The 21,386-nt window shown below is 36.4% G+C and overlaps 1 protein-coding gene and 1 long non-coding RNA gene across 4 annotated transcripts; one reads left to right on the top strand and one right to left on the bottom strand.

The window, feature by feature from the left end:
- Positions 1 to 29: 29 nt before the first annotated feature.
- On the bottom strand, positions 30 to 528 carry LOC108511416. The gene is made up of 2 exons (XR_001879644.2): positions 421 to 528; positions 30 to 84 (listed from the first exon to the last, which is right to left on the bottom strand). It is a non-coding gene; the product is annotated as an uncharacterized LOC108511416 (long non-coding RNA).
- Positions 507 to 20,961, top strand: LOC103710456 (histone-lysine N-methyltransferase ASHR3-like). Of its 3 annotated transcripts, none has more exons than XM_039127894.1 (12): positions 511 to 1,248; positions 2,651 to 2,797; positions 7,646 to 7,810; positions 9,120 to 9,146; positions 9,620 to 9,737; positions 9,914 to 10,013; positions 10,836 to 10,929; positions 15,533 to 15,611; positions 17,084 to 17,255; positions 17,404 to 17,484; positions 20,246 to 20,392; positions 20,742 to 20,961. In XM_039127894.1, the coding sequence occupies exons 1-12, from the start codon at positions 895 to 897 to the stop codon at positions 20,788 to 20,790; spliced, it is 1,533 nt and encodes a 510-aa protein (XP_038983822.1). In that variant the 5' UTR covers positions 511 to 894; the 3' UTR covers positions 20,791 to 20,961. The 3 variants fall into 3 exon arrangements, 2 of the variants coding, with proteins under 2 accessions (XP_038983823.1, XP_038983822.1); XR_005512421.1 differs by having other exon boundaries at positions 520 to 1,248; positions 20,246 to 20,467; positions 20,643 to 20,961; XM_039127895.1 differs by lacking the exon at positions 9,120 to 9,146 and having other exon boundaries at positions 507 to 1,248.
- Positions 20,962 to 21,386: the final 425 nt, after the last annotated feature.

The raw sequence follows: 21,386 nt of genomic DNA, 5'->3' as shown, positions 1-21,386 counted from the left end.
TTTTGTTGGCCGATATTGCCTATTCTTTGTCCGCCTTTAAGCCAATTTCCGCTAAGATATTCTCATGGATCAGCCAATCCTCATCTGTAAGTACAAAACGAGGCATAAGCAACAGCAATTGTATAGAACTATATAATGATTATGTGACTAGCACCAGCTATTTAGTCATTCATTAATCATGAGAGGATTGCCAAAAGAAGAATAAAAAATAAAATACTACAAAACGCGTGCAGGTATAGATTTTACATGCCCAAAGAATAGGCAGCGAAATTTGAACTTTTTTTCTTCTATTTTAAGTGAATAACAATTGCAGGCACCAAACTTCATGCTTCCAGACTGGCGGAAATAGTTTAAAAAAGAGCACCACATTACAAGTTTACAACTGGAGACTGCACAAAAAAAAGTAAAGTTTCATCTCACCAGACACGTTAGCATGCAGACCATCCTCCTGAGTCCCCACTCCTCCGTTTATCCGGCAATCCACGCAAATTTCTACAATTAATTGCCCGTGAAAAAGATAATAGTTTCTAACCCTCCACCACAGCTCGCATCACTACATCACATACCGCTCCGTGTGTTTTCGTGCGCTCCTGTCCTCTGAAGTCGGCGATGGTTTCACAAGCGGCGGCGATGGCCGTCTGGTAATTTACTCACCGCGACGGCGATCCATCCGTAATTTCGCCCACCCCCAGCCCTGCCCGGCTCTTCTTGAATGCTCCACAGTATCCCTGTTTTCCCGCCCGCGTCACAATTCAGTTCCCCCTCCAGTTTCTGTCTTCCCCCTCTCTGCTCTTTCTCACCATCCCCCTGCAAAAAGAGAAAGAAGGAAAGAAAGAAAGCTCCCTATCCCCTCTCTCTCCCTCGATGCCCTAACCCCTGTCTTCTCTCTCGGCCATGCCGGATCTCAGCAACCTCCTCCTCCCTCCCCCTTCCCCTCCCTTGTCCTCAGCCCCCTCCTCTTCTTCTGCTCTTCTTCCCGTCCCCCAGCCCTGCGATCCGTCCTGCTCCTCCCGCCAAGAAACCCTAAATGGGGACGCCCTGGACTGCCGGTGGAGCCGCCGTCTCAGGTTCCCCGTCTCCACGCGCGGGACGTGCTCGGTGCTGAAGAGGGAGCGGAAGGGGGGCAAGAAGGCCAGCGGCGGGAAGTTGCTTGCGGAGCACGTCAGGGTTTGGGTGGAGAAGAAGGTGGCGTCTGGGGTGCCCGAGAGGGATTGCGTCTTGCCTTTCCTCACCCATGCCCCGAAATTGGTGAGTTCTTGAAGTCTCCTTCTCTAAGTTGCTTTGCTTCTAGGGTTTCTGTATGCTTTCTTGGGCCGTCTTCTTTCCTTCCCTGGTTTTCTTATTTTCTGGTGTTCGAGAACCGTTCCGGTTGTTTTGGTTCTCTTCTTATCCTAGATTTTCCTAGGATAAAAATAGTAATCAATAGGAAAATCTCTGAGGAGGAACATAGTGAATTTTGTGAGACTTAGAATTTTCGGGGCTTGTGAAAATTTATCAAGTTGTTTTGATGTCATCCACAACAAATAGGGCAGTGGAGAATATTGGTACAACTTTATCAGTTGTCCTTCTTGAATTGTTCTCCATCAACCGATCAAAACATTATTGGAAACTTTTCAGAAGTTTGGTAAATCAGTAGGCCTTTCTTTTGATTTCTTGGCTCTTAAGGTTTCTAAATCCCTTCTTGGACCGTCTTCTTTCTTTTCTTGGTTTTTCAGTTTTGTAATGTTGGGGAATAGTTTTTATCATGTCTGTAATATGATTATCGCAATTTTTGCCAGTATAGGAAAGTTCATTTCAGAAGGAAAAATGAGGAAAAATTTGGAGAATATCAGAAAATGGTTATCATTAGGATAATTGCTGAGAAGGAACAAAGAAAATTTTGTGAGACTTCGCAAATATTTAGGGATTTTAAATAAATTATCAAGGAAAAGAAAATCGTTGCGATTGTGTCTATAACAATAAGGGCGAATGGAGAATATTCGTTATTAGTTGTCATTCTGGAAATATTGTATTCATCAACTGATCAAAGCAATATTGGAAACCTTTTCACAATTTAGTTAGTCACTAGGCGTACTGCTTGCATGGGAGCCTTTCCAAGATCTGGAAATAACTAAATTAAAAAAAAATGTTCTTAATGTAGAGACAATCAAGAAAGCTGCTTAAGTGAATATATAACCAATCTAATCAATCTTGCTTGCACAATTGAGAGAGCCCACTGGAGTATCTTTTCCAAGTTTAACCTTTTGTGACATCCAATTTCCAGCAGTTTGTCTATAACTTCTGATCAGAGAGAATCAAGAGAAGAATCTATTGCTTTCCCCCTTTCCCTTTAATCATCACTGTCACTCTCATAACTCTGTTATGCTCATTTTATTTGATCAAATTTAAAAAATGTGTAAGAATAGAATGAAATTAGGTCATGTTTTCCTCTTTCTGTACACAATAAAGGAAAATGATGACTGGTAAAATTGAATGAAGGACCAATTGATGCGACCAGGGAATTTGAGTCATTTTTTTAGGCTTGTAGTCTTGCATTCATTTTATGTGATATCAAACTAGATAGTTGATGATTCTGATGCTAAAACAACGGTTGAATTCTTTTCTGTTAAAATTATTTCTGCTTCTTATATTTGGTTAGTCTTCTTTTTAGGTTGGTTGTCAGATGTGCAAAAGATGTATCCACCCTGGTGGAGAAGTGCAGTGCTCAGTTAAAGGTTGTCGACAAGCTTTCCATCGGACATGTGCTAAGCAAAAAATTGGAGTCCCTAACCATAAACCTTTCAAGTGCTCTCAGCATGTAATTTTTTTAGAATATAATTACTTGCTTTGGTGTTCCAAGTGTGAAGAATTTAAGCATACTTATCTTTAGAGAGGAGGTTCTTGCATGTTGAATATTGGTTCTAGTATATTTCAGACCTTGTATCATGGCCTTATTTTTCCTTGATTGTGTATGCTATAATACTTTACTCTTGCCTTGACTGCACACACAACCCCAAGCACACATACATTGGAAGCTGGTATTGTTAATTTTCTTTCAAAGGTTTAGTGCAAATATATGATGCATAGACAAATTTGGTGTTGTTCCAGAAAATTCTTTTACATCTTTGAAAGCAAAAATAGTTTCATACACACATGCGCGCTCCAGTGTTGCATGGGCATGAATTTTGACAGGTATCTGAGTGTCTAACTCGACAAGAGGGAAAATTGAGATATGGGGATATGTAAGATAAAATTTAATTAAGCTAAATTATATATTTTTATATCTTTAAATATTCTTTGTCTCGGCTCAACTCGACTAAGCCTTAATTCTAAACTAGTTGGGGGTCGATTTAGGGCTATACTTTCCAAAAGATGTTGAAATATCAAGTCATTCGTTATTACTTCATTTCATATGATTTTTGGTATAACTCAACCCCTTTTCATTCTTCTACATATATCAAATAATTCCTTATACTGATGCATCCCTTAGCGTATGTTGTACATGTCCAAACTATCTAAATCATCTTTCTTTCAATACTTTGTTTGTCTAAATATTAAAAATATATTAACAATATATTGTTTACTGAGGTATTCAAACTTCTTAATTAACTTAAGGATATAAGAAACATAATATTTTGCGAAGTTATTTTAGTACTTACATCCTTAACCAATTTCTAAAACTAACAAATACTCCTAATGTTAAAATGGGAGGGCCAAACTCATTTCTGGGAGAATTCAGCTCTCTACCAATCATTAAAGGTGGTAACCACGAAACTTCATTAGTATCCCAACGTCTGATACATATCCAATTCGGATATGTATCCGATATGGGCGTTTGGAGTTGGATCGAGTGCCCAGGTAACATAGGTGGAAAACACATTTTTGTATGGTGATATCCAATAAATTTTTTTTCTTAGATAAGTAGAAATTTGTATGCAGCTTTTTAGAGAAGCTAGAAAAAACTAGTGCATGTCTTATGCCCATTCAAATCTGCTATTATGTTTCTTATAATTAATTATTTTTCCTTGCACAAAAGCAAACTTATCATTGATGCAAGTGGATTGACTAAATCCTAATAATTCAATCCACCTCACCATTAATTCTGCTCAATTAAAAGATTGAACGTTTGGGCTGGACCTCCAAAATGGTCTTGATATTGCTTTGAATTATAACTTAAATATAACACTTAGATCCAAAATCAGCTTTATTAGGGCTCCAACTTTTACTTGAAGTTTATTAAAAGGGTGAACTTGATGCTAATCCTAGATTTATTTCCAAATTAGGTTCTATCCTGTTCATCTTAGATGTAAGTTCTATCGGCATTAGTAAAAGTGCTTGTGCTTTATGTGTTCACCAAACATTGAACTTGTAAAATGCTTATCTCTTAAGAACTTCCATGGAAGTGCTTCTTGATTTAGAAAACCTCAACCAACCCAAAAACAAGCTTAGAAATTGAACAACTTAGTTGTTTTAATTGGAGGAGAATGCGCTTGGAAAAATGAACGGATTGAATGAAGACATTTTTGAATCAGAGATTTTGTGGATTGGTTCAATAAGTTAGGACTAGATCAAAAGAACCATGGACCAACTTGGATTGCTTAGTACTAAATTAGTTGGGAAGGATAGCTTTCTTCACCATGTGGATGTCAACTTAATGTATCAATAATTTGATCTTGCGATGATCACATTTCAATTTCTGGATCAAGTAAGACATGCATTGCTTCCACTTATATGAGCATGGATATTTCAGGCAATAGGTTTTATGGTTTTGGAATAATAAAGTAGCCAAGGAATCTCGAATTTATGTGTTTTTGTCATTTTAATTGGTTTTCAGCTGTTGGCTGGTTTGTCATGTTACTGTGAGTTGTTAGCTAGATACTCAAGTTACTGTTTGCTAATGCTTGGGAGAGTCATTGTACTTAGTGATTGGGAAATGGGTTCTGGTGTAAGTGGCAACCTTGTTTCTATCAGAGACTATCCTTTCTACTAGGATGCAAAACTTAAGGAAACCAGAGGCTTTTCTCTCTTATTGCTGAAAGGAATTTCTCAATTCCATGACTTTAGCTACCCTAGGTGATAAAACATGATTTTCTTGTGATTGAGAATTTTTAGCCAATGTCTTCCGTCGCACAAGTTTACTACTTTCTCTAGATCTCATTCGCGTAAATTTATATTAAACTCTAGTTGTTGATCTCTATTTCTCCTTTATTTACATTATTACTTTTAAAGGTTCCTCTACTATTTGTCTTAAAAGAGGATCCAATCATGATCTTGGTGTGGGATCCTAATAGATGATGCTAGCTTAGCACTCAAGGTTTGCGGAACCGTTCCGAATCGCCTGGTTCGAGGCGTCCAGGGCCGTACCGGCGGCGCACCGGGACGGTTCCGCCATTGAAACCGAGATGCCTCTTGTCGTCGTCGGAAGGGGAAAGGGAGAAGAAAAAGAGGAAAAGAGAGAGAGAGGGGAAGGGAGGGAGAGGAAGAAGAAGGAAGAGAGGCCGGCCGGGGCATGCCGGACTTAAAAAAGGCAAAAATAAAAGGGCCCCCCTTCGGGCCTCTGTTTTGAACGAAACAGGGGACCGGAGGTGGAGCCCCACCTCCGCGTCTCCCCAGCCTCCGCCTCCTCTGCATGGAAGCTCCTCGGCTTCCATCGGCCGGCCCCGACCGGCCTCTCTCTTCCTTCCTCTCCCTCTTCCTCCCTTCCCCGCTCTCTCTCTCTTTTCCTCTCTCATTCTCCCTCTCCCCCATCACTCTTACTATGTCGGTACGGGCCCGACGTTGCACGATGCGGGCCCGTACTGACTGGTCCCGTCGGACAATTGGTACGGTGCCCGGTACCGATTCTGCCAACATTATTAGCACTATTCTTCTATGATTTGTTGATGCATTTGTCCCTATAGTGCGGTGTACGTCTCACTCACTTCATTTATCATGTGCCAGTCACATGATAATTTAAGTGAGATGATATCTATGATGTACAAGCAGTGCACCAAATAAAATGATACCATTCTCTAGATTGAAGGCTACTAGATAGCTCTTAAGTCAAACTAAGGTCTCTATGGTCTTCATCCATACAAAGGATGATGATCGAAGTCAAGTACTTAATGCTTACTGACAGCCACTCTATCTTCTCTTTTTCCCCCTCATGCTCACGTGGCTCTCTTCTAGATGCGCTTATATTACCGGGAAGACTTCGTGTCGCTCATTTTCTATTATTCTTTTCAATCAACCCCTATGTCTTCTTTTTCTCTCCCCTTTGGATCAGCCTTGTCCTATTTACTCTTTCTTTTACTTTTTTCTCTGACGAGGTCCTATAGAAAACATCCTATGGGCTGGAAAAGGGAGTATTGGCTTAGGTTATCAAGACAACATGCCTAATACCCTCTTCTTTGCATTCCTCTTCTTTCTTCTCCCTTGCTCAGTTGGTGTTGGCAAGGACTCCAATCCCGGAGGGACACCAGGATGGGGTACCATCCCAAGTGTCGGGCCATTGTCCTGGCATCCCGATGCATCTTGGGACATCCTTTGTCCTAAGTGTCCAAACGGGCCAGTATGGTGGCACATCCTGTTCCATGGAAAAATTGGGACAGCCCCGTCCCACGGAATTTTAAACCTTAGGTGTTGGAACTAAAGTATGGGTTTTCTTGAGGATTGTTCTTTTTGTTTTGAGGCATGGTAGGCTACATGAGTGCCTCCTAAGTAGAAGATATCATTACTCTGATGAATCTGTTGTTCTATCTCATTTCCTCATCTTGTGTCTTTGATCTTATATTTCACATTGTACCTTCTTTTTAATTGTCATGGCATCGTTGAGCTCCACTTGTTTCTAAAGTATTGCTATCTCTGTCCATGATCACATTTTATCAGATGTTCTAGTTTTGAACTGCTGGGTCCTTTTCTTCCTTTTTCTTAAATTTCCAAGGTTCCTTGGTTAGAGTTTTACAATATGAGTTCTTTTTTTATCATCTTAGTTTGTCTTTGTTACTTATCAGACTTAAATTATGAAGGGACTGTTATGCTTATATGAAGTAGCATTTGTTATTTTATACATAATTTGTTATCTAAATTTGAAAAAGAAATCTGTGAAGGATGTGTCATGATATGTTCAGTGGAACTACAATTTGGGGTCTAGATATACCTTTAAGTAAAGCTATTTCCCTGCTTTGAAACTCCATTCTTTCCATTAAATGTAACTGCAACCCACATTGTTTTATGCTTTTGTAGTTTAATCTTATATAATACCCTAAAAGATTTTTTGCAGTAGACTCTTACCTTACCATACCTCATATGACGGCATGCAAACTTTGATGGTTACCTTTATTACAATTCAAAATAATCAAATTTTACATGTTTAGATAGATATAGATGGACATCCATGTATCATGAAAGTGTGTGCATTCTTCTTGTTTGTACCTAGATATTGCTCACTCACATAAGTTTCATTATAAAAAATACAAATGCTTACCAGTCTTCTATTTACCTTTTTTTCTTATATGTCTATGACTCTATGTGTAAATACTTATATTTTATTTATTATTTCAAATCCTTTTGTTCTCATGGATTTCCCCCCAAAATCTTCTCTGATGGAAGTATGACTTTACAACATATCTTGATTGTACTTAACTGGAGCATGTACTACTCATTCATTATTCTCAATTTCCTACAGGCTTGTTTCATTTGCAAGCAGAAATTTTACTGGCGTTGCATACGATGTTCAATAGCATTACATCCGAAGTGTGCTCCATGGCCTGAAGATATCATCTATCTAACAGATCGACCAGGGCCATTGGTTTGTTGGAGGCATCCTTCTGATTGGCGACTTGAGAAGGAGGTCGATCTCTTCTTTTCTTCATTAGACAAGATGTGCTATTCTCTTAATTTTTTTTCCTCCAAAATTTGCTGATCATGCTTGGTTACATTCCTCAGCGGAATCATGGAATCTCTTAGCAGATGTTTCATATATGCAAATCAGCTCAAAATTTCTTGTTTTAGACAATTAGATAAGTTCATTTTGCTATATCTTGACCTTGCATTGGATTTACTGCATTCTGCCCGAACATATAATTTGAAAATGAGATAGTAAAACAAGATGGTGTTGTTGATGTCCTCAACAATTAGATAAGTTCATTTTGCTATAATAGGAGAGCCCATTCATTAATAAGTTTGCTACCCTCATGAAAATGGTCGGATTAGGAATGGAATGTGCCTTGAACCTTCTGCAATTTTTGGATTTGGTTTGTGGTTCAGTACTGGTGTACCATGATTTATATTGCTATATGCCGATAACTGATAAACCCTTCACTTACGTTGGTAATGTGTTGGTCTTATGGGATTGCACCATTTCTGTTGCTTGATCCTATTTTTTTTGTATACCATCTGTCGCTGAGTTCTTTTTTCAAAAAAACACATGTTTTGCAAAATTAAAAAAGGAACACATTGTCACTGCTAATGTTAAAATTTGAAAATAATAAAAATAATCTGGGTCAGCGGTTGGTCAAGGTCAAATTTCATAATGATTATGTTTAGTTCTTTTCTATGTTGTTTTATTCTTACTGCTTTTTAGATTGGCAGATATTAAGTAGGTTAAAGTGACATTTTCTTCTTGTCTGATAGTTTGCAATTTATCTTTACCATTACTATTAGATCTTTTTTTTTTTTAATTTTCTCTTGTAGTTACATCGAATGATGAAATACAGGCTTTCATGCCGATGTTGATTGGTTTGCATTTACTTATTAAGCTCTCTTCCACCTAAAAGGAAGAAAATTAATGTCACTATGTTTGTAGCTAATAAGTTGAGTACCTGATTTGAACTTTCCACTTCATGGTCTACACAGAAAAATCCACAGATTGGGAGTTAATATTTCTCAGTTCATTGCTGATTGATTGCCTTATTTATCTGTCTCCTGTTGCTATGAGTTTTCACTGCTTCCTCATTTTTTGATAGAAATTCAAGTGAAATACTTGAATCACAAAATTCATGATATACAAAATTTGGCTAACACATATGATTGCTGCTCTGTATGACTTGCATTCTGTTCCTGTTCTTCTTTAATTTTCCTGTTCTAGAAATATGCTTTTTTATTCTTATTTTTATTGATTAGGTTGGCTGACAGGGTTGATTTATTTGATTGGATAACAGCATGCAGATCCCACGAGTGATGTAGAGGTTAGGACCATCATCCACAATTTTCTCTTCTGGATTTCTTACCAGGACTTTCCTCATTTGGTTCCTTGGCTCTAGTTACTTGGTTATATCCTATAAATCAAAGATTTCTTCTTCGGATGTATTTGAATATTCTGTAAAAAATCATGGTATATTGTGATCTTGCATGTTTTCTCAATATATGAGCATTCAGCCTTTTTTTGGGCAATAAGTGTTTGAATGTCTTGTGAAAATTCATAAAATTCCTTATATCACACAGAATTGGAAATTTATGCTTGAGAAGGATTCCCTAAATTTCTTTCTGTAGATCTAGAAATTTGGAATGAAAAATTAAAAAAATAATAAGTTTGGAGCTCAAAAAAGTTTCAGAAGCTGCTGGAAGAGCTAGTTCAAAGAAATGATTTTTCGAGGAGTTTCTTTACTATTTGATATTGCCTTTTCGGGTGGTGTTACAGATGTTCTCTTTTTTCTTGCAGGAAGTCTTTAGCCGTCTGCCACTTCCATATGTTGATGAAGAGTTTAAGATTGGTTCCATTGTGAAAGATGTTATGGAGAACAAAACTGAGCCATCTCCTTACATACATATCAGGCGTAGTATCCTTCATAACATCTTGAATACTGCTTGGAACTTTGTAAAATTTCTAAAATGCAGAAATTGGTTGTACACATAACAAATAAAACAAGTTTGTTTTGCATATTACCTATATTTAATATTTATTTACTAAAGACAGGTCTCCTCTGATCTTATATTGTGTCCTTAACAAAGAAAGATATTTATTTAGTCAAGAAGAAGCGTGATGGTGCAGAAACTGGTGTTGGGTGCACAATTTGCAATCCTGATTCCACATGCAAGGAAAATTGTGAATGCAGGTACTGGCATCTGCTTTGGTCATGATTGGTTGTTCATATTTATTGATTTAATTGCAAAACATTGATATTATTGTTAAGCATTGACAAACTTTTCACTTTTAAACTGTTTTTTTATTGTTATTTTAGATAGTCAAAATCTGCATGTCTTTTGTAATGGATAAACTGCTGCAGTGCTGTTTTATTTGATGCATCATTTTCCATGTGATTCTATTTCCTCAGTATTTTAGGTTACAAAATGATCAAAGTGCTGTTTGATATGCTTTTGACCGGACTCAACATTTAATTTATAATCTGTCTCAAATGGGCTAGTTGAAGACAGCGATTCATGATATAAAACCTAATATGGATTTTTAATCCTTTCCAGATAGTCTTGGCAAGCCTGTATTTTTAGTATCAAGTAACTGGGTACTATTAAATTTTTGAGTTGATATAAAAAATAAAGTTACCGTGTGAAAACTGAAAAACTCTTTTAACTATTTTTCCTACTCCTCTAATTTAAACCTATTTCTGAATTACATAGGACATTGACATGTATAGGTGATACTGATGTGACATGGTTGAGCCATGTCTCCTTAGTTTTTCCAATATTGCTGTGCCATCCTTTTGCCCTCTCCATATGCAAATTTTTTTCATAGGTGTCGTCAAGCTTGTAGCTGGAGCTACTATATACTGACATTAGTTTTGCAAAATTATTGTATATGTAAATATTGGTACATGGGACATGAGCCAATGATTGGCATATACCCTACAATCCTGGTATAAATAATAAATGGTGTTTGACAAGCATTAAATGATGATATATTGGATGCATTATTCCCACAGGGGTCTCTCAGTCAGCTGTTCCAAGGCCTGCCATTGCTCAGATATGTGCACAAACAGACCCTTCCGCAAAGAGAAAAAGATAAAAATTGTTAAGGTAAAAGTTTGCTCCAGTTGCTCATAGCGGTTTGCAATTAAGTTGTTGTGTGCTTGTGTGCTTAATATTAATATCAACATAATGCATTTGCCTTATATATGCATTATGTTTGGTTGGTACTTATAGAAAATTGCTATCATCAAGAGTGGTGACTATCTTAACTTTCTAGTCTCCTCCCTGGTGTAGATGTTTGATGGCTATTTTGAAACATAACTAGATTTGCCCATATATTTTCCTTGACTTGGGTGATTGATGTTTATTGTGTCCTCAGTAGAGTGTACTTTGCCATTAGTTTCGTGTTCCCCTTAGTTTTTTTGTTACTTAGATCTTTCATGATACCAATCACCATTACTTGTACTTATTGTTTCATCTATTTCTTGGAAATGATAGCATATTGATCGGCTTTTATCTTCACAATCTGGTCATGTTATTCCAGATATTTATTGTTACCTTACTGTTGAAGCTTATAAATCCTTTTGGTTTTTCAAAGTAATTTAATTGGAGTTTCCATAATTTATGGAGATATTGCTCATGCTAATTTAGCAATTGAGGCCAAAGTTCTACTTATTAAGCTATATTATTAACTTTTAGTTTTAAACAGCTATTATCACAGACTGCATAATATTATTGTTTGGATCAAACATTTCAATTTCGTTTAGTTGTATGATAGTAACTTGAAACTTTTTCGGCATTGGCATTAACTATAGTTACAAGCATATTACATATGTATACATGCATATGTGTAAACATACATTTGTCACTTGGATGTTTTACTCACATCTTATAAGAAGAAGTGTTGGTGGTTGAATTATTAAATTGATGGGTGTAGTTAGATTATTTTATTTTATTAGGTACCTTCAATGCTTTAAGTTGAAGTGAAGGGAGGATGGATTGTTGCTTGGATATAACAAAGAGGTCAAGCTCTCCTTTGACATAGAAAAAGCTTCCACCAAGGATCGTTGTGCCGATACTAGGGCCTGTACTAGTTTTCTGGCGGCATGATTCGGTATGCCTCCATCCCATTTTGTGTCGGGCTCATACTGACAGAGCAGAGAGGGCGGGGAGAGAGAGAACAGGAGAGAGAGGGAGGAAGGGAGAGGAAAACAGGGGATTCGAAGCACAAAGCCCTTCCTTCTCCCATCCGTGCCCCAGCCCGACCCTCCACCAAACATTCGCCATCCTCTCTCTCTCCCCCCTCCCCCCCTTCTCTCTTATTTCCTCTCTTTCCTTCTTCCTCTCCCTCTCCCTCTCCCTAGTTGGTTTCTCGATGTGAAGGCCGGAATTGTCTCGGTTTGCGGCTGCTACAACTGGATACACCCCGAAGCGAGCGGGTCGGGATAGTTTTGCCGACGTTGGCTTCCACACTTCCCTCTTTAATCCTGTGTATAGTTGGTGTCATGAGGGAGGATGGATGGGGTTGGAAATATGGATAGCCCCCATCCATTGTTTGGTTCAAATCTTAGGAAGGATGGATGGATGAAAAGGAGAGATGCAGACCAACTTGCATCCTCCCAAATTGGAAAGATGCAGGGAAGGATGGATGGAGCACCTCAGGGGTCGATTTCTACGTCGACAAAATTACCTCTTATTAATTATTGGCAAACTGCTAACAATTCTTCACTTTTTCATTCATTTTATTTATATATATTTTATTTCACCTACACTATTAACGTTATACTATTATATTTTATTACTAATTGTTTTAATTTTAGTTCATAATTTTCATAATTATAAGTAGAGTAATTTACAAAAAATTTTCTAAGATTTACGTTTGTTGCACGTACATCTATAGTTTGTAAAACCTACACTTCCACCTAGTTAAATTAACGGCATTAGTGAATCCATTTACTCATATGAAAAGTCAAATTTGCCCCTAAGTGAGGAGGGTACATTTCTTTGTCCTTAAGTGGTCGGTATGGTCATCTAAGGTTATTTTGGTCATTTTCAAAAAAATTTCTAACATGACATTTGGGTCCCATTAAAAGTTAATTGTTTGACTAACGTTTTGTTAAGTTATGAGTTAAAGTATTGGACAAAAATAAATCTCAGGAGGGTAAGCGTAGGTTTTTTATACTATTAGGCGTAAATACAATTTACCTCTAGTCTTAGGAAGGTTTTTGTAATTTACTCTTATAAATAAATAATTAGAATTGTCTTCTATTTTTGTATTTATATTCACTATTTTTAGTTAACTATTTATATAAAATTAATTAACTATTTACATTAAATTATGAATTAATTAGTTATTTATATAATTAATATATATAAATAAATTCATATATATATGATTTATAAAATCATTTATTTAATTAATCCAAATTAAAATTAAATATCTATATAATTTTTATGTAATTATAAATTATAAAGATTATAAGTTTATATATTACTCTACTTCTTTAGTATAAATAAGTGTTATAAATTAATAATAATAATACTTTTTTTATCAAATGATAGTTTAGTAAAAATATCATATAAATATCATCCATCCTCCCTTTACAGGAGGGAATTATTCCTATCCATCTTTTCATGTTTCACCAAACATACGGGAGGATGGATGGAATACCCATCCTTCCTCTTCCTCGTTCATCCTTCCTCGCATATCCATCCTTCGTACCAAACAGAGGGTAAAGGAGGATATGGACCTTGTTGAAGAAAAGAGATGCTTATTTATGACAACAACCAAATTGTATGCCTTTTGGGCATCAACAACTATAATCTCATAGTTTGAACAATCAAGTTCTCATGGAATATTAACAACCAAATCATCTAGCTACTACAAAAGACTATCAAGTAGGTCTAATATACCTCTATTTAGAAATAGACTTTGTAGGATTTGAATAAGCATACTTGAAAGTTGGATGGAAATATAGTCCTCTCATGTAATACTTCCATTGTAGTTGATCCAAATATTCTTGCTACGAACTGCACTTCTACTTTTGAGTTGCACTTTAAAAGGTTGATCATGTTGTTTTTGCCTTTGATGGTTCCGGTCATTTTTTCTGCATTTTCTTTTTTTCCTAGTATTTAACTATTCATTAATGATCCACTTTGCAAAGAATTCAAGACTTCATGTACTTTGTGAATGGGCATTTTTCTGATACTGCAACTTTAACTTAACCTAGTTTTTCCATCTTTTTTTTTTAAATTACTAGAAAGATACCATATTGTCCTTCGAAGTGTTATTGTAATTGTAGGTTTTTGATAAACTAAAATGCTTGAGCAATATTTTATTTGAGGCAATCCAATTACTCTGGTTAAAGAAAGAGAATGGAAGAGATGATGAAGAGAACCAGAGAAGGTAGAAGAAAAAGGAGGAACTGGAAGGAAGAGGAGCAACATGGAGGGAGACAGAAGATGAGGATACAATATAAGGTAAAATAGAACAATATGTCGTAAACTTGTGTAGGTTTGATGAGAACAGAAAGAGGTGAAAATGAAAGTTGAAAGGAATAGAAAACAAATCAATTGTTGACTGTTGTAGAACTGACAAGTGATGCACAAGAGGCAATGCTCTCTTGTGTCCAGCAGTGAGAGAGAATGGCTGTGGCAAGGTTTTCTTCTACCTTTGTTTCGCTAGGACAAGTGGAGTAAAACCAGGGAGGGGCAGGATGATGTGCTTGCAGGTTTTATCAACTTATAAGAACACATATGTTATTCATGTTAATTAAGATAACAAATACTTAACATACATATATTATATTCATGACAGACAATCTTTGTTCATCAATTTTGGTTATGCTTTGCATTTTTTTTTCTCACTGCTTGTTTTTTTTGACAAAGGCTGTACAGGTGTACCTTAAAATGCTTTTATTTATAACAAGTAATTTTGTATTTAAATGATGTAACTAGATTTTAGATTTACTAACCGCAGGAGTTTTTTACATGCTTATTTCAAGTGCCATAATTTGGATTAGATTGTTCATCATATTTATACAATATGGTATTTTAGGTATCTCATGAAAAAAAAATATTTCATGTGTTAGAATTCCGTCAAAGAATTGTTTAAAGTTTAGACCAAGCTATGGCCTGAAAGTTAGACAACGGGATCAGGGATGTAAATAACATTTATATGTTTCTGTATGCCATAGTTAAATTTGGAGATTAGTTATTTTAACTAACTTGGACTCAAGTCTAGGTTTCACGCTTAGTTGCTAGAAGCAGGTGCAGGAGCGTGGATATGGGGAAGCAGCTAGAATAAAGAAATATTTAATAAGTAATGCTTAGGAAGTGGGTGCACAGATGGGTTTCAGAGGAGATTCCAAAGTGAATATGCCACCCTAAGTGGAAGATTCCTGCCTAGGGTTTTACGTAATATCACTATGCTTCATATAAAATTATAAATATGCTCAAGGCCATCCTTATGAAGATTGAGGCAGCTTCATTAAACTTGGTTTATTTTCAAATCTTAGGTGCTAAAAGACACTAGTATTGCTAAAATTTTTCTTAAAAAGGTTTTTATAGTTTTATCATTTAAAAGGCATATTACAAATAAATTATTGGGAAGCTGATTATAATTTTGTGATTTCTCTTGAATTGTACTTTTTTTTTCGCTGTTCCATGTAATTAATTTTGTGCAATATATCTCATATTTCTTCTCTTGTAGACAAAACATTGTGGATGGGGAGTAGTGGCATTAGAGTCAATGGAAAAGGGAGATTTTGTCATCGAATATATTGGAGAAGGTAGATGGACATCCTTATCATGTTTATTATGCTTGCTTAACATTTATATGGAACATAGGGTGCTAATTCCTCAACTGTAATGCTAATTTCATGTGGTGTTTAAATAATGCCTTTTGCAATCTATATCTTGTTATTGGACTCTTGAATAGTTATTCGGGACTGAATTACTGTTGCAACTATGCATGTAGAGGATCAACCTCCGTAGAAACTAAAGTTCACATTCCAGTTTCTACTGTTTCTAGTCTGTGTTGCTTACTGTAGTTTATAAATAACACTATGGGAAAAACGGAAACACGGAATTACTTTAAGTTCACTGGATCTGAAGCATTAGATCCATACTGAAGTTATTCAAAGTCTAAAAGTTTGGTTTCCTTTCAGTGAAATGAAATACGGTTTTTTATGAGTTACATATGGGCTATTGAAAGTATCTGTCCGTGCCTCTTAATATGCTTCCATTTGGTGGAGGTAGAGAATTGGATATTCACTTGAAAGATTAGAAATAGATATTTAGATGTTAATGGTACCTCATCATGTAACATAATATAATTATCTGGATGTCTTTGACAAATGAATTGTTACGTTGTTTACTTGTTTTCCCTTTTTCCTTCTGCAATTTAAGTATGCCATCGTAATGCTATACAGTTGCATGTTGATTTAGCCTACCACTTATATAAACTAATGAACTACTGGTTTATATAAATTAGCTTAAATAACTGGTTTTTAGGCAACCTAAATCAAGCACTGATAAGTGAATGTTTCTCTACTGTTATGATACAGAAACTTTGTGGCTAGTGTTTTTTTGTATACCAGATGTCCTTTGTAAGTGGACTTTTCTAATATAATAATGCCTTCAATGAAATCATAATGCAGTTAAGAGACAGAGGAGAAATAAACAAGAGTCCCAACATATCTGTTCATTAATACTAGGGAAGCAAAGAAGTGGTAGTTCAAGGGCCATCACCCCTCTTCTATTTTTTATCTCCAACGAGAAAATTACAACCTTCTATTTCCATGAATATTTTATGAAAAAAAATCAGACCATGTATCCTGCCATGTATATAGAACATGCAGGATGCTGGTATCAATATATATGAAAGACAAGGCTAGTCTGTTAACTGCAGACTTATGTGGCCTAGCATTCTTAGATCTTCCCTAATCACAATAATATGACTTGGCAAATAACCTTTGATCTTTATGATAGGTAAGTTGAGAAGGAAATTTGCATTGTTCTATCTATATTCTGAGGTTTTTTCTTCCGTTGATTCCTTGCAGTAGTGTTCATTCATGCATGCATTACTGTGTATATATTAGGTGAAGTCCAGCTTCTTTAAAATGGTATGTACACATTGTAAATTTTGGATTTAGAGTGATAGAACACTACAGCTTCTTCAGCACACAAAGACCAGATGCTCACATCCATCTTTTTTTATGAAACATTTGATTTACATTTTCATTTCCTTCTTCTGTTTCAGTTATTGATGATGCTTTGTGTGAGCAAAGGCTTTGGGACATGAAACACCGAGGCGATCGAAATTTTTACATGTGTGAGATTCGTAAAGATTTCACGATTGATGCAACTTTTAAAGGAAATGCTTCTCGTTTTTTAAACCACAGTTGTGATCCCAACTGCAAACTAGAGAAGTGGTATGTCTTTGAAATTTCTGCTCGTTATGTTTTTTAACAATATTTCCAAAGCTAGTCAGTTCTTGGGAGATATTGATTTAGGCTTTTCATATATAGTAGGAAACTATTTTTCCCCAGATCATGCTATGACTGATTTTTTTTTAAAAAGGCAAGTTGATGGGGAGACACGTGTTGGTGTGTTTGCTTCTTGTTCCATAGAAGTTGGGGAGCCTCTGACATATGATTACAGGTACCTGATGAATGATTGTTTCTTGGTCATTGTGTTATTTCGATTTCTTGGTTTCTTCTGCTTAACTTTCAGTTTATGTAAAAGTTCAAATTATTTCTGGATGTTATTATATCTTTCAGTTAGATATTCCTCAATTGCCTTGTAAAACATCTGGTTATATGTGCCACTACAAGCACTGAATGGCTTACACGGCTTTTTAGCTGATGATCCTTGGTTGGTCATGTTTGTCACTTTTATTGATTCTGTGTACAATAATCAGAAAAAAGTACAATATTGATGTTAAATAAACTCAAATTATATCTCTTACCTTGGGCCTTTTGGCTATTTGGTTTGCATTTAGCCATTAATGAGTTTACTAACAAATCACTTGTTATTGCTGACATTAGTTTTGTCTTTCTTCCTCTTCCTGACACTGCAATCTATTTATGGCCATTTCGGCCTTAATTGCACACTAATAGTTCCACTATAAATAGTTTCTTCATTATGTCCATTTGTGTTACTCCTGTGCTCATTCTGAATATCTCAGTGGTTGGGAAAATAAAACCAGACATGCACCTTCAATGCTATTTAGGATTTTACCAGAGACATTTTTTATCATTTGAAATATTTCAGTGCTTAGCCTATTGAACTTTAATGACCATCTAAAGATACTATCCCTATTCTGGGTGATATGTACGGATGATTGCTTGTCTACTTCTGGTTCTGGATGATGAGTTTCAAATTCTTCATAGCTTAAGGTGGTGCAGATAATATGTGTATTTGTGGAGCCATGTGGCTTTGTGAAACAGACATATTGTATATAGGATTTTATATAGTTGTATGTTGCATGTTTATGTATTATACTCTGCATGGTGACATGTATGACATGCGAGAGAGATGATAATTTTGTTTTGCAACTTGCTGACAATGTCAGATGGTATAAGACTAGGTGCATATCCATATTGTAAATTTATTAGATGCAAACTGTTTGCTTATGCTGTTGTATTGCAGTATACTGAGCACTTGCTTATAAGACTAGATGATAGTGTATTTAGTATTTATCATCTTCAGCCCAATATGCACGTGGTGTCAGAGTGGTCTTAGTTGCACATCTGAGCTCTGCACTTATTGATTAAGAAATCCAACCAACAATCTAACTGTCTGTAGATGTGGACAGTCACAAGGGTTGTAGAAGTATCTTGGTTTTGTTGTTATAAAATATTAGATATAACTCTATGTACTTTCCACAAGGGTTGTAGATGTATCTTGTTCTTTTTGTTGTAGCAGTATATCTTGGTTTTGTTGTTATGAACTGTTAGATTGCCAATAGCAATCGCTACTTGTGAAGCAGACATTCACCAGAATTTCAGTTAAACTAAGGGTTTTGTTGTATATCTAGAGGAAATCTATGGCATACTGAATTTCTGGTGAATAAATCAATGCAATGATAGTTGTAGCAGGTGCTGTCCTTGTTTTATCATTGGTCATAAGTGAGCATGAGTCCTATAATATTACTTGCTGCTTCAATTTGATGCTGTGAGTTATAGCCCATGGTAAAAGTTCATTGGTTAATAAAAGGATATCACATACTGGAATGAGTCTGGTACTCTGGTTTGGTTATGAAAATTAGAAGGTTTGGAAAATAATCTAAGCAGAATGTCTCTTCTTTTTTTTTATTGCCGTTTGCACTTTGTTTTTGCAAGGAAGCAAGCATTTTTCAGTGTCGATAGCAGCCCATTATGTTCCATGCTCTCTATTTGGCTGTCATGCGCCTAATTTCATAGCACAATTTTCTAGTTGGCCTGAGCCAGGCCTGGACATATATAGTTTCAAACTGGTCTGTGCAAGGAATGGCCTGGATTTTGTGTCTTAGCCGCATATTCCCCATGTGTTGTGATGAATGGAGTGCTGTATAAGGTTCTTGGAGTAATTGCGTCTTTTTGATCATGCCTCACTTCAGTAATTATGGATTTGCTGGTTGGTTTATGCATGCAAATCCCTTTTGTTGATACACTCTTGCGTGTTTTAACTTGCATCAAATACAACTTCCATAAGGCGCCTCACTGATAAGCTGTAAATTGATATGCATATATTTTGAAAGGTATATAAGAAAATTACATTAATATGCCAGTGTGTACCTGTATTATTTTAATGTGTTCTCATTTTTGAATTATTTTGTGTTGCCACCAAGGTGGTAGCCTGGTGGTAAGAGAGTGATAATTCCGCCCGAGTTGCTTGGGTTCGAAACGCGCGGGCGTCGATTAAATTCGGGGACTGGATGCCCCACGCCCGGTTGGCTCGTTGGCGGTTATGCTTTCCTTCCACCTGTAGCTTCACCTTCGGATGGGAAGGGTGTGAGTAAAATGGTGTCCACCCGTCCTGGCGAGGCGGGGGCACAGTGCGTGGGGGCTGCTACGCGGGGATGGGCTGATCCCTTCCTCCCCCCTACCCCTTTCTTTCAACGAAAAAAAAAAAAAATATTTTATGTTCAATGATATCAGAAGCAAGCACATAACACTGAACATTCAACAAAAACTATTGCACATTTATATCAGACGATGCAGTATTTTACATACTTCTGTATTAGATGGGAACATTCAACTTTCAAAGAAGTTATTCGGTATATTATTTGCTTTGAGAGTCTCATTAAGAGTGTATTTTACCTATTAGTATCGTCTGCGTCGCTTGACAACAGAATTTGTTCAACTTTCCATCTGATATTCTATTCAAATCTGTTATATGGGGAGGATAATAGGATCGTCCATATCCTTATTTTATGTAGATTCGTGCACTTTGGGCCCATGGTCACGTGTCACTGTGGAGCTTTCAACTGCCAAGGTTATCTGGGGAGTAAGAGAAAGACAAACCAGGTGGCCTCCAACTGGGGATGCAAAAGGAAGAGATCTGCTATGCTAACCTCTTTCATCAAGTAAATAAACATTTATTTGAAGGTGCAATTTTGTCATTTATTTATTTATTTAATGCAAAGTGCAGGCAATGGAAGGGAAACACTCTGTTTCCGGCATACCGGGGAGGTTTTCTGGGCTAGGTTGGATGGCGTTCCACACGCCTTATTTTGTTTACTTTTCTTTGATATGTCTGGTTGTATTCACGTTAGTGGTATATGAATGAAATACCGTTTTGATCAAAAAAAAAAAAAAAAAAAAAAAAGAAAGAAGGGAAACACTCTGTTTCCCATTTTGTCTTGTATTATTAGGCAGATACGACGGTCATTAACATTAGCTTCATTTAATATGCTCATTGCCACGTCTTCCCAGGTCCTGGCGGTGTTGTATTTTGTTTTGGGAAGTGCAAATTTCCTGTTGAAATTTCAATTCTTCAGTGTATAGTTGTATTCAAGCTGATTTATATACCATTCAGAGTGAGCTCACAAAGAGAATATGATATGAGCATATACCTGTATTGAGGATGTTTGGAAGTAATTGTAAAGTGTAGAACATCCAGTCTCATAGAAATTGAATATTTTTGTGATTTTTATTTTATTTTTTCTCTAAGATGGCAAGTCAAAAATACAGAAAGGGGTTATGATGCCGTATGTACATCAAACCTGTAAGCTCGTGACTTGCAGTTTAGGCCCGCTCTGGGCCAAAACATTAGTTTGCTTCCAGGGGCCTGTCTGTAATTCACTGTGGACTTTGGGAACTGTAGAGCACTGCTTTGCAGCTTCGAAACGCACTGCTGAATAGCCGAGCCGAACAAGAATTGCATAAACCATGCCCATGCTTGTGACATGCTACTCTGCCCTTGATTGTTTCCTTCATCAATAGTTTGTCTTAGAAAGAACACAGTAGATCGGAATCTGGTAACTTATCAACTACGTGGTTTGGGAACTTGAGCATTATGCTGAGTCTTCATCTATCATGTGCGGTAATCAGGCAGCAGATCATGAGACGTGTTAGGAA

Source organism: Phoenix dactylifera, chromosome 7 (genome assembly GCF_009389715.1).
Source record: "Phoenix dactylifera cultivar Barhee BC4 chromosome 7, palm_55x_up_171113_PBpolish2nd_filt_p, whole genome shotgun sequence".
Taxonomy (NCBI): Eukaryota; Viridiplantae; Streptophyta; class Magnoliopsida; order Arecales; family Arecaceae; genus Phoenix; species Phoenix dactylifera.
Note: the sequence above shows the minus strand (reverse complement) of the source record. Positions and strands in the feature narration are given on the sequence as shown.